Here is a 12,198-nt window from a genome sequence, read left to right as displayed (position 1 = left end):
GAGTTAGCAGTTGAAGTGCAAGGTCGAGATGCACTTCCACTCCCAGAGCACAGACTCCCACTGTTCCTGCAGCTCCCTGGAGGTCCTTAATGAGGCCTCCACCAGAAGACTGAATCACCTGCACCCTCTTCCTGATGGCAACAACTGCTCACCTTTATCGAGATAGTTTTTACGGTCTCAACAAAGCTCTCAAGTATTTATTACCCATGGAATAATACATTTTCAAAACAATTCTTAAGTTCTAATTTAGTTCTTAAATTAAAAACTGGGGATTGATAAGGAAAATAATAAAAATGAGCATGTTCTTACTGGAGTTCCTGCATTCATGTAGCTCTGCAGCTTGCTTCTCATTTCCTTTTCATTAAATTTGGCACTTCGCTTTACATAGATCCCTCCGTGCTGCCACATTTAAAAAAGAAAATGGGGGGGGGGGGTAGTATTTACTATTAAAATATCCAATGGCCAGTCATCAAAAAGGTAACTTTTCTCCCCAAAAGTAAAGAACAAAATTACATTTTAGGAATTAAACAATATTTAATACATTCAAATATTAGTATCTAATAAACATTTAACTGAAAACTCTCCCAGGTTTCAATGTAACAAATAAAAACTGCATGCTACACTGTAGCGGAAAATACATGATCATTTACTTAAAAACGCTTTCATTTTCTAAAATAAAAAACTCGGTTGATAACAGTTTTTAGCTCTCAATTTTTCCAACAGCATAGAATCACTAACGGTGTCCTTGACCGGTCAATATTCATGATCTTTAGGGATTTTTAAAACTGACCCAGCTATAGATGTTTATGTGGTATTGTTGTGAACTCAGCTGTGTTCCCCCCAAATTTATATGTTGAAGCCCTAACCCCCAATGTGATGGTATCTGGGGATGGGGCCTTTAAGAAGGTAATAAGGTTAAACGAAGTCATTAGGGTGGACTCCAATCCAGGAGAACTGGTGCCTTATACAAAGAGGAGATGAGGACACACACAGGCACGTGTGCACAAAGGAAAGACACTGGGAGAAGGCAGCTGACTGCAAGCCAAGAAGATAGGCCACAGCAAAAATCAATCCTGATAACACACTAATCTGGAACTTCCAGCCTCTAGAACTGTGGGGAAATAAATGTCTGTTATTTAAGATCCAGCTTGTTAGGGCAGGCCCAGCCAACAAACACAGGCATTGTCATAAGAGTTAAGGTATCCTTAACTAAACTTTGGAAGTGTACTTCACCAAAACTTTGCATCAAGTCCCCATATTATTTGCACTTGCTTCTGCTAATTTGAACTCATCTGTACAATAAACTGACTGGCTGAATTTGACTTTGTCTTAACTAAGACTCTGAGTAAAAGGAAATACACAGACAGAAGGAGCAGACAGTATAAGGAACACAAAGAGGAGAGGAAGAAGGTGGCCTTCCATCCTGGTTGTGGTTCCTTCCACTGTGGTTCCTACCCTGGCTTGCCTGAGTGCAGAGGAAAAACTCAAAGTGCTCTACAGGATGTATGTCACTGTTTACCCAAATAGAGAGGACTGATGAGAATGAATCCATTCTTGGCTAACTCTTTAGAATTAAAAGCCACAGCACACATATACCACAATGTAAAATTTCAGCCCAGCTGTAGCAGACGTGATACCTACTCTTTACACACTAGTTCTCATTTGTCATGTAACATGCTTATTAAGGTCTATTTTAATTCAAAAACATCTGGGTACTTTCCCAGGTATATGGAAGCTACAGAGGTGAAGACCAGGTATCTTTCCTTAGGAACTTAAAAATTAGTGGGGAGGTGAAATATGTATAGAAGTGTAATTTCAAGAGAATTTGATAAGCGTAATAACAAAGACAGTCCAAGACAAGAGCAAGGTGGAGGGAACCACCAGGCCCAGGAAGGGTTTCATAACAGCATCTAAACTGGGCCCTGGAGGTAGAGGAAAGCATATTGCTTTGAACTAAAGCAACAGCTCCAAGGATGATAGGAGGGAGAAACCAATTCAGGCTAGAAGGAGAAAGGCAGGTTTTCTAGGGAGATAGGAGATAGGTCACAGCAGACCATGAATGCCGCACACGGGAACTGGCACGTGATGCAGCTGAGAAACACATACTTTGAGCAGATAAGTGGCTGGACCAAATGTCTGCTTGAGAAACAAATTAAGGGCATTTTGGAAAATATCATATAGTAAATGTTTATTATGGGCTTGACACTCATGCTCAACACTCTGCATGATAACCACACTTTTATATCCTAAAATCAACTTTTACTATTAGTTTCTTAAGGTAATCATCTGTCAGATTCTATGCCTGTAAATTTTCCTAGTCCTTTGCTTTTTGTACACATGTACTCTTCCTATTTAACTACCCGAGTGATCACACAGGTACACGAATGCACGCTACTAAAAATGCCCAAGGAAAATTACTTCCGTTTGGAACAAGTCAGTCAACCATGAAAATAAAACAACCTACACAGTCATATTAAGTGCATGTTAAATCTCCAAATCTAAAGTTTTTATAAACTACATATATAATGAAGCATGGAAAAAGTTACCTGAGAAAAATAACACCCATACAGTGGGAGCCACTTTAACCCGTCTTTCAGGACGTAGCGTACATGTCCAAGAGCATTCTGCCTCACGGCTAGAATATCAGCAATAATCCAGTCAACTGCAAAGACACAACCCAATTAGTGCGAAAATGATCTGTATGTGAACTCTGGCATTCCCTTCACAGAAACAGAGAAAGCCTCTTCACTAAGAATATACTTTTGGAAATATGAGTAAGAATTCTAAAATTTCTTTATATCAACTGCAGACATTTAAAAATTACAAATTCTATAAAAAAAACTTTTGTTGGTGTATTTTTTTTTTTGCATTTCTTAAAAGGCCTTCCAGAGGGTAAAATGCAAAAAGTCAAAACCACCAATGATATGAAAGTAGCACCAACAAAAAAATAATGCACCTCTAATTCTTAGTCTAAAAAAACCTAACAAAATTATAAGCAAAAAGTGATTAAATGAAACTGTCGTATGCATCTAAGTACTGTGTATATGCTAATATGTTCAACATAAAGCAAAGACACTTCATCTTTACTGAATTTCAGGACAGGACCCCACCCAGGTTACCATGTATGAACAAAGATCTCCTGAAGCTCACAACTGTGCTAGACAGATATGTGCCCCTTACAGGAATCAGACCACGTGTACCCAGGTGGCTAGTAACAGTCATTACATGGGTATAATTCTACTAACGAGTCACAAAAGCAAAAACAGGAAGACATGAGCATGTTGCTAATAGCAACAACAGTTCTACAAGAGAGAAGGAAATCTAAATGGGCTAGAAGAACTAGCCCACACGGAAGCAAAGAACCAGACACCAGGCAACTGTGCAGAAGGCCGCAGACAGGGGAGATGGTTTAAAGAGTCAGAGGAATTGATAATACAATGAAGCGTGCAAATAGTAAAAGGTCTTAAAGACCAGAGACGTGGGTTTGAAAGCAAATGGCTATAACCTACTCCATCTCTTTGATAACACTGAAAACTGACCTGGGGGGTGGGATCCTTGGAGAGGGGGAAAAAAAAAAAAAAAACCTACTGATAAGAATCTCTGGAAAAAAAAAATAGTCCTATTATAACATGTGTATCCAGGGGCATAGAAGCCAGAACAAAAGGACTGAATTAGAGGGGAAAATGTTAAAATAAAATCTAAGGAAAATAAAAGCCTGGAAATTAAAGCAGTTAACATAGCAGTTTAAACCAAAATCTTCTGCAGGATTACAGCTCTGTGACATCCTTTAGACAATACTAGAGAGAATATCCCAAAGAAGACTTAGCCAGCTAAAGACTAAAAATTGTGAAAAATCATTTTACAAGTTCTTTCTGGATGTGTTACACTTACACACATTATTTGTATTACAACTCCTTTTAAGTAGAGTGATGCAGATACTCTTCAACCAGGGATCCCGAGAAACTGCACCTGTCAGCTGGAGACACTTACGCTACAGAATAATTATCACTTTACTCTCAAGTATGTAACTTCCTTTGGAAGCCACCTCCTTAGCCCCTTCCTTCTAATTCAAACCACCTCAACAATACTGAGAAAGGCAGCTCTTTCTGACTGTCTTGGAAACCAAATGATCCAGCCTGTTATAGCTGTACCTAACGTAAATAAATTGTGAGAACTAAATGTGTGGGTCCTAGGCTATCGCACATCCTAGAACATAGCGGGGTACAAGGCTAAAAACAAGCTATAGTATCGTTTCCTGGAACAATTATTTTTTTAAAGTTTGGAGGAATTTTTAATAACGTATTTTTATATTGAAAGAAGCACGGCTACACATAGCCTGGGATGCATCTTCCAAGAACTTTTAAGATTAAGTGCAAAATATGTCATGTTGGTATTAACTCTCCTGGGTTATGACCCTAAACCTTAAACGTGTGCAAGTTTTAGTGGAAAAAGCTTAAGAACTAACTTAAGTAGTCAAAACACACACACTTTGTGCCATCCATTTTTGCTACTCAATTACCGTTACTTTTCTTGTTTGTTCTCAACTAGGTTTCTGATGGGAGATACCAGACTACAGCTGAGTTGCTGACAGCTGAGATGGGAATATGCACCTCGACAGTAATTATTCACAGTCTGTGTTCCAGCAGGAATACTTTAATTAAGAGATCAAGGAATGTGGCTATGTAAGATTTCTTCAATGGTAATCCAGCTACAGCAGTGTCATTGATGCCATTAGCTCCGAAGAGAGGAGAGGGCTGTGAGGAGAGACAGCAGAAAAAGCAAGGCTTTCCTCATCTATGTTATTATGTAACACGAGTCCCTAAGTCACCAGGGTACTGTGTAGTGGAACAGAGATCCTGGGCAGGAAGCACTTTAACACTGCCTGCTCCTTGTTAGCCACCACCACCACCCCCTGCTGTTAAATGCCCCCCATAAACCAGGCACACTGAGAGACTAGGGCTAGCCTCTCTGTAAATTGCCTAAAAATTCTGAGCAGTAGACATTACTCATACCTATGAATAAGGCTAAGAGATAAGCTGAGTAATCTGCCCACTGTCTCACTGCCTACTGCAGGACAGCAGATGAACCACAAAGCCCGCACCGTTTTATGATAATCTACTCACCACACATTCTGTAAGTCAAGATGAGTATCAATGAAACCAAGAAAACGGTGCATTTCATGAGATTAAGGTAAACAGTATCAAAAGTAGGTGTTTGAAAAGGGCGAGAGGAAGGAACAAGAGCCACTGCATCCCCACAGCAGAGAAAGAAGTTCGAGGAGACTAAGAATACAGAGACAGCAAGGACACATTGAGTGAAAACAACAGGGAAGAGAAACTAGAACATCAACCATTTGGAATGTGAGGCGTAGAAGGGACATGTACTCTGGCAGGCCTCGTAATGGGCGAACCACAAAGTCTAAGTTGAACGGAGTCCTAGAAATATTCTTTCTGCTAATCACATTTTTAGACACTCATCTGTGGTTCTTAATATCTTAGGAGGGTCTTAGGATAGGGTACCCAGACAGCACTGGCCAAGGCCCTGTGACCACGTAAGCTTCACGGGCCTCTGGAGCCTACAACTACACACAAATTTGTGTGCACCCGTTTTTCTGGCCATAATCTCTCATAGTCTGGCTACAACCCGCAATTCTAAAGTAACTTTAAGTCACCATCTAGTTATGTTCCTAAGTCATGGGCTTTTAAAACGGCATTCAAAAAAGCACTTGCTCAAATCCCAAAGGCCAACTGGCACAGGTCCTGGTATCAGAAAGTCCTGGCCTTTGCGGTGAGGTAAAGGGCCGAGGAGACGGCTCTGGAACCTAAGAAGTGAGACACGTTCAGGTTATAGTGGACTGACGATGGAGCTCTACTTCCCAGTACCTCCTAGTTCCATACACAGAAGTGGGAAACAGAGTGAAACTGTTTTCTTCCAAATGTTTTCCCAAAAGTCCTCCCTCTGAAAGACTGCATATAAAAGCCAACATGTAGCCGACACACAAATGACAGCAGCATCCTCATGCTATTGCTGATGTTACTACCACCACCTCCAGCAACGTCAGAGTACTCATCCACATGGGTGGACTGGATCCATAGCTCTGGTCATACAAGTATTTCCACACTGAAACCTGGCAGAAAGAAAGTTGGCAGGGAGCCTGAACAAGGAATTTTGAGAGCGAATTCTCTTCAACACAGAGAAGACTTCTATAAAGAAACTTTGTGTTGTCATGAGCCACTCCCTTCCCTGGACCCGTAAATCCTCTGCATTTGGATATTGGAAGCCTGATAGAAATAGGCCATCAGCAACAGGACTCTTGTCAGTAGTTGAAATCCAGTACGTTTGCAGAAATAGTCAAAATACAGGAAGAAGTAAGGTGCTTCACAGGCCTGCGCTGAAAGCAGACACTGACCCTGTCGGGCTGGTTGCTTTGCTAAAGTCAAATGTAATTAAATCGTCTGAGGAGGTCACATTCAGAGAGGCAGGGAAAGACACAGATACATCAAAATTCCTATCAATCCTTTGTAGAATCAACTCTTGTCCCATAAAACTGAATGTAATCATTAATAAGCTAAATTGAGAAAAATATATGTCAACTTCTTTTACTTTCTCTACTTTTCTTTTGGTGCAGGTGGTAATAAAAGCAATAAAATCATGAAGAGATACAGTTGACAGGAGGAAGATAAAAGCCACAGGCTTAAGTGATTTTTCCATTATCCTATAATCCATCAGGTTGTTTTTAGCTTTAAATTTCTGGGTATTCTATTTCTTTTTTTTTTTTTTTTTTTTTTTTTTTTTTAATTTTTTTTTATTTATTTATGATAGTCACAGAGAGAGAGAGAGGCAGAGACACAGGCAGAGGGAGAAGCAGGCTCCATGCAGGGAGCCCGACGTGGGATTCGATCCCGGGTCTCCAGGATCGCGCCCTGGGCCAAAGGCAGGCGCCAAACCGCTGCGCCACCCAGGGATCCCCTGGGTATTCTATTTCTTAAATAAGAACGGAATTTAAGAAGAGTATATCAAAAGCAGTTAAAGGTTTGAAAAAAAACATGAAGTGGGATTTTCCTTGGATTGAATAATTTGTAGAACTAAAGAAGTACTTTAACCAATGTCAGTTTCTTGGGTTTTGATACTGTACAACAGCTTTATAACATGTCATCGTTAGGGGAAAATTTAGAGGTCATGGGACTTCATAGAGTATTTTTGCAAATTCTCGAGAATCTATAATTATTTCAAAATAAAAAGTTTTTTAAAAAGTGCCTTAAAGTATAGACTGCACTATAATTGAAGACCAGAGTCTTCTGTGAGTCTTCTGACAGAACAGCAAGCTATAATTAAACCAAAACATTTGATGAGGCAAAAGGGACTGCAGACATTAGAGACTGACACTGCCTGTAGGCAAGGAGTAGTCATGAGGACAACTTGCCTGCTTAACAATCAGAAAAGTAAAATGTGTATACACTTTGACCTAATTTTACTTTCAGAAACAGAACTCACAAAAAGAATGCATAATTCATTTAAAGAACTCTACAAGAAACAAAATAAAGACAATGGCTCTTTTTCACCCATCAGGGGGAAAAAGGTACATTTGGGAAATTTGTAGGTTTACTTTTCCTGACTTTCCAAAAAAGTAAAATTACAAAAATACCAGGTCATGATTTAATACCTGCATTGAAAATTCATGTTTTAACAATACCCCCCAAAATTTCATTTAAATAAAAACATTACTTTGAATGCCCATCTACCTTCTGTAGAAAACCTAAGTTTCATGCAAATGAAATACAAACCTGTGCTTTGATGATTTGCTAAATATATTATATTTTCTTTATTTTTTGGCAAATCTCCATATAGCAATATCTAAAAGATAAAACAAAAAGAAACATTATTTTAACATTTCAAAACATGCACTATTGTAACAAACAAAATAGGACGATGTCAAAAAATTGACAATACCATGAATATTTCCATCCATGATTAACAAAAATGAGATTTCTCTCAGAAGCATCAGAGACCATCAATGGCGCATGTTTATAAAGTAGTTAAGTTCAGGGCAGGCTGATGGTTAGAAAGTGAAACAGAATGATCAACATCCTCATGAGAAAAATACGACAAGCATTTATTTACTGACTGTTTACAATATCTGAAGCTCTTTCTGTAAGATGCATTTTCCTTCAAAAACCCTACAGTGCAGTGGAAGAGACAGCCATGTAAACAGTAACCGTATAAGACATAACACATTTTCACATTACGAAAATAAGGCACACTTTATATTAAAGAACTGTCAAGGGCAGAGCAGAAGCAGTATTCATTAGGTGTGGTTTCAGCAGATGAGATGAAGGAAGGATGTTCATGAAGAGGTGGACAAAGAGATGGAAGTGGAAGTGTCTGAGGCCTGTGGAGGTACCCCCAGCAGGATCACAGTCAAACCACGGCTGCATGCAGAGTTGGTGAGCTGGAGCAAGGAGACCCCAGGGAGATCTGGACCAGAATGGGAAAAGACTTTTGAATACCTGGACCAGAATGGGAAAAGACTTTTGAATACCAAATTGAAGATTAAAACTTTATCTTGTAAGTAATAGGGAAACATGGCTCACAAACAGGACTCTCTATAACTCTGTAAAGAACAGAGAAAGTTCCCTGAGGCATCTGGCTGGCTCAGGGTTGTTAAGTTCAAGCCCCATGTTGGGCATAGAGCTTACTTAAAAAAATAAACACAATTAGAAAAAAAACACAGAGAAAGTTCAGGATATAGGTGACCTGTAGGATAGGGGGAGGATGTGTCTTGGGAGGGGCACATGGTGGTTTCAACGCTAGCGGTCATGTTTCATTTCTTAAACTGGATGGTGCGTACACAGGTATTCATTATAGGAGTCTGCAGTTCTGTGTGTCTTATATACTTCATACAAATTATTTAAAGGAAAGACTTTTTAAAAAGATTTTATTTATTCATTTATTTATAAATGAATAGAGAAAGAGAGGCAAGACACAGGCAGAGGGAGGAGAAGCAGGCTCCATGTAAGGAGCCCGATGTGGGACTCGATCCTGGGAATCAGGGATCAGGCCCTGAGCCAAAGGCAGACGCTCAACCACTGAGCCATCCAGGCGTCCCAAGGAAAGAATAATTTTAAGGATTTTAAAGAAAGGACTGTTAACAGTGTTTTGTTTTGTTTTAATTCAGGGCATTTTAGTTTCTGTATCTTGTCATCATGGATTATGCAAGACTACGAATTAACCAAAGGTTTTCGGATCTGTGTTTTTAGATGTCCAATCAGATCTTCTGGTCACAACACTCTTCATTAACAGCCTAACAACTGAAGAAAGAAAATGACATTAATGCAGCATCTCTGTAGAAAATTGGAACTAGATGACACAACATTCCGGAGGTCAGGGACTCAGACTGAGGTCTCTATTATCTTCCTTAGAACACTATTCAGTGCTAAAGATGTAGTATGTCTCTAGATCCTTGCTCATTTTTTTATTAACAAAGTCTATCAGTACCAAAAAACAAAACCAAAAGGCAAAACCCTAAACCAATCGCTTGATCTATGCAGGATTAAAAAGGGAGTTCTTGCTTGTGAACGATCCCCACTCTCTCTCCAGAGCACTGGGTACAACGCACTGCGCTTCAGTACTGCAGCTACACAACCGTCCGTGTTTTGGCTTAGGTTCCCTGGATGTGATATTCGCATTTAAAGTCTCAGTCTAATTGATTCAACCTGTCCACCACTCTTTGGAGACCTGCCTGCCCCCAAGCTGAAGCCAGCACTTGAACCATCCAAGGAGAGACTCTCCTTTTCCTTCCTTGCTCTGAGCTTGTTAATAGACTGTCGGGCTGCAGCCTTTGAAGGCAGATAACAGGTTATTAAAAGGCATTTTTTAAAGTTTGATTACAGTTATGCATATTCCAACTGCATAGTGGTCGGCAGCACTGGCTCTGAAAGAAATCGCCCAGGGCAGAGCGTAGGAGATAGAAGTTTATTGAACACACCGCAAGATAGTCTAGGCATGGGTAGGACGGCCAAGGAGAGACTGTCCGCCTGGAGGCAGGGGTGAAGGGTTGTAGCTACAGGGTGGAGGCATGCAGACACATGCAATTGTCCCTCTTTTGGTAACAGTGCCAGGTTGGAAGCAGCCCTTTGGTAGGTGAGGGCCCACGGCCATTTTCAGGTGGGTGGTTTAATGAGCCTGTTTGCACTCAGCTCAAAGGTCCCAGTAGGCTCTTGGCCTTGCTCACGTTTCAACTGCTCAAGCCTGCTGCCTAAATGTGGGCAGTATGTAGAGAAAGTAAGTAATGAATTTAATTGCGCAAAGCAGATAGAGAAAACTGTTCTATGGCTAGATCACTGTGAAGATAAAAATAACAGAACACCTAATGCATAGCCACTGAAAGGGAAAGACACGCATACATCTTTCATACTTTTAAAGATTATTCAATATGCATAGTATCTCACTGAAATAAAAGGTATTTCCTAATAAAACGCAAAAAGATGGGGGGGAAAAAGAGGGTAGGCCTTTCACAAAACATAATTTATTTATTTTTTTTTTTACAAAACCTAATTTAGTATCTTAAAGTAAATATTTGGATTGATTGGCTATTTAGATTTTTTCATTTGCCACTATAACTTGGTTGGAATTCAACAGAAATAAGAAGTTAGAAAAAAGTAGACCTTCATAATTAAAACCTGAAAAGATCTAAAAGCAAAGTAAATGAATCTATGAACTACAAACCTTACTGTAATAGCTGTAAATCATTATTATTTTGAAAAAATGTTGATTAACCAACACAAAGAATGCATAATTACAATTTTAGGTATCAAATATATGCAGTTCTAAGGTCCTTCACTTGGTTTATTCCCAAGGTTGCAAAGAAAATGCATTTCATTCTAATTTTAAATTGTCAAATTTCTTTCATTCATTCAAGTGGAAAGTTTGTTTTTAAATTTACTATCATGGAGGGGAAGAAAAAATTTGTATTCTTTTAAGAATGCTGATTCTCAAAATATTTAATTATTACTACCTTATTAACAGATACGTGGTTAATTAGATAGCTGTAGTTTCTAAATTAAAAAAAAGCTAAGAACTTCCAGAATACCCATACATATAAATTCTTAAATGATTCTGTAGGGGCCAAGGGCAGGCTGCCCCTGGATGGGCCACTTTGGCATAAAGATGAAGTTAGAAGTAATCAGAACCCAGCAGGAAAAGTTCTCTGCCTGGCTCTCAAACGCCTAAATTTGCATTGAAAAGGAGAGCCTATACCAGGAAGAGATCTCTTACCAGACTTCCCTCTACCTAAGAAACTTATCTGCATAATAGGGCACTTCCTTTCACTTTCAGCTAACAGCCTTCTCCAGGTTGTATCCTAAGGACGCCCCTTCTTATCTCTCGTGAGCTTCCTGTTGACTCAATGTCCTGGACATCTCCTGTGTGTGGAGTTCCCATACATACACCTATTAAACTTGGTTATCCCTGTGAATCTGTCTCATGGCAATTCTATTCTAAGTCCAGCTAGAAGGACCACAGGGCAGTGCAAGGTCTTCCTCCCTGACAATTATAGGATGACCTATAAGTCTACGGCACAGTCTCACTGTAATCATCTTACATCTGCTCATCCTCAGCACGTATTTACCTCTTCTCTTGAAGCCTTCCTGCCTTCTAACCCAGAGCCCAGAATTAATCACACACCCCCGCCTTTGCTCTGGGACAAACCCTGTTCACACTCCTACAGGAGCATCAACCATGTGTTCTGTACACTCATCTACAAGTTGAGTTTGTGTGCCTATCTCCCTACCCCTCGGGTTCATAAGCTCTTCTGTGGCAGGGTCTTCATAATTTTTCTACTCCCTGAGCCTAGCACTCAGTTTTCAGCAGAAGTGTACTGAATCATTAAGTTGCACTCTTATTTTTGACAAGTAAATAAAGCTATGTCATTTCCAGCAGTAAAAGGTTTTGGAATAAACCTAAGTAAAATACTCTAAGTATACCAGTGACTTTTTAATGCATTCTGTGAATCTTCTAGTATGTTTGTAATCACATTAATCAGGTTTTCTGCAGGTAATCTATTTGTTCCTTCAAAACAAGGCCCATGAAAAACATGGCTTTTTTGTTCTTCCTAAGTCTTTAATTTTAGGTTCATTATAATTCCTCATCCATTTTGTAAAAGCTCATGTAAAGTCCCTATTAAAAAAAAAAGTTTCCTTT

General features: G+C 39.5%; 1 protein-coding gene and 1 long non-coding RNA gene across 13 annotated transcripts in view; one reads left to right on the top strand and one right to left on the bottom strand.

The window, feature by feature from the left end:
- AGPAT5 (1-acylglycerol-3-phosphate O-acyltransferase 5) overlaps positions 1-12,198 on the bottom strand; it is a 57,793-nt gene that overhangs the window by 34,177 nt on the left and 11,418 nt on the right. For 6 of the 7 annotated variants that reach the window (XR_013352572.1, XM_077848552.1, XM_077848549.1 and 3 more), the window contains exons 2-4: positions 7,785-7,854; positions 2,547-2,662; positions 310-399 (exon numbers count right to left, since the gene is read on the bottom strand). Coding sequence is in view for 6 of the 7 variants with exons in the window: in XM_077848552.1 (XP_077704678.1) it covers positions 310-399; positions 2,547-2,662; positions 7,785-7,854 (276 nt within the window). In the remaining variant the exon portion in view is untranslated. The remainder of the gene's footprint in view (positions 1-309; positions 400-2,546; positions 2,663-7,784; positions 7,855-12,198) is intronic. The other variant, XM_077848548.1, reaches the window with a different exon arrangement.
- LOC144284226 (uncharacterized) lies at positions 3,298-11,949 on the top strand. Of its 6 annotated transcripts, none has more exons than XR_013352577.1 (5): positions 3,298-4,020; positions 4,549-4,682; positions 8,325-8,565; positions 9,258-9,380; positions 11,365-11,949. It is a non-coding gene; the product is annotated as an uncharacterized LOC144284226 (long non-coding RNA). The 6 variants fall into 6 exon arrangements; XR_013352575.1 differs by having other exon boundaries at positions 11,335-11,949; XR_013352576.1 differs by lacking the exon at positions 11,365-11,949 and adding an exon at positions 9,598-10,483.

The sequence above is a fragment of the Canis aureus genome, chromosome 15 (assembly GCF_053574225.1).
Source record: "Canis aureus isolate CA01 chromosome 15, VMU_Caureus_v.1.0, whole genome shotgun sequence".
NCBI classification, from domain to species: domain Eukaryota; kingdom Metazoa; phylum Chordata; class Mammalia; order Carnivora; family Canidae; genus Canis; species Canis aureus.
Note: the sequence above shows the minus strand (reverse complement) of the source record. Positions and strands in the feature narration are given on the sequence as shown.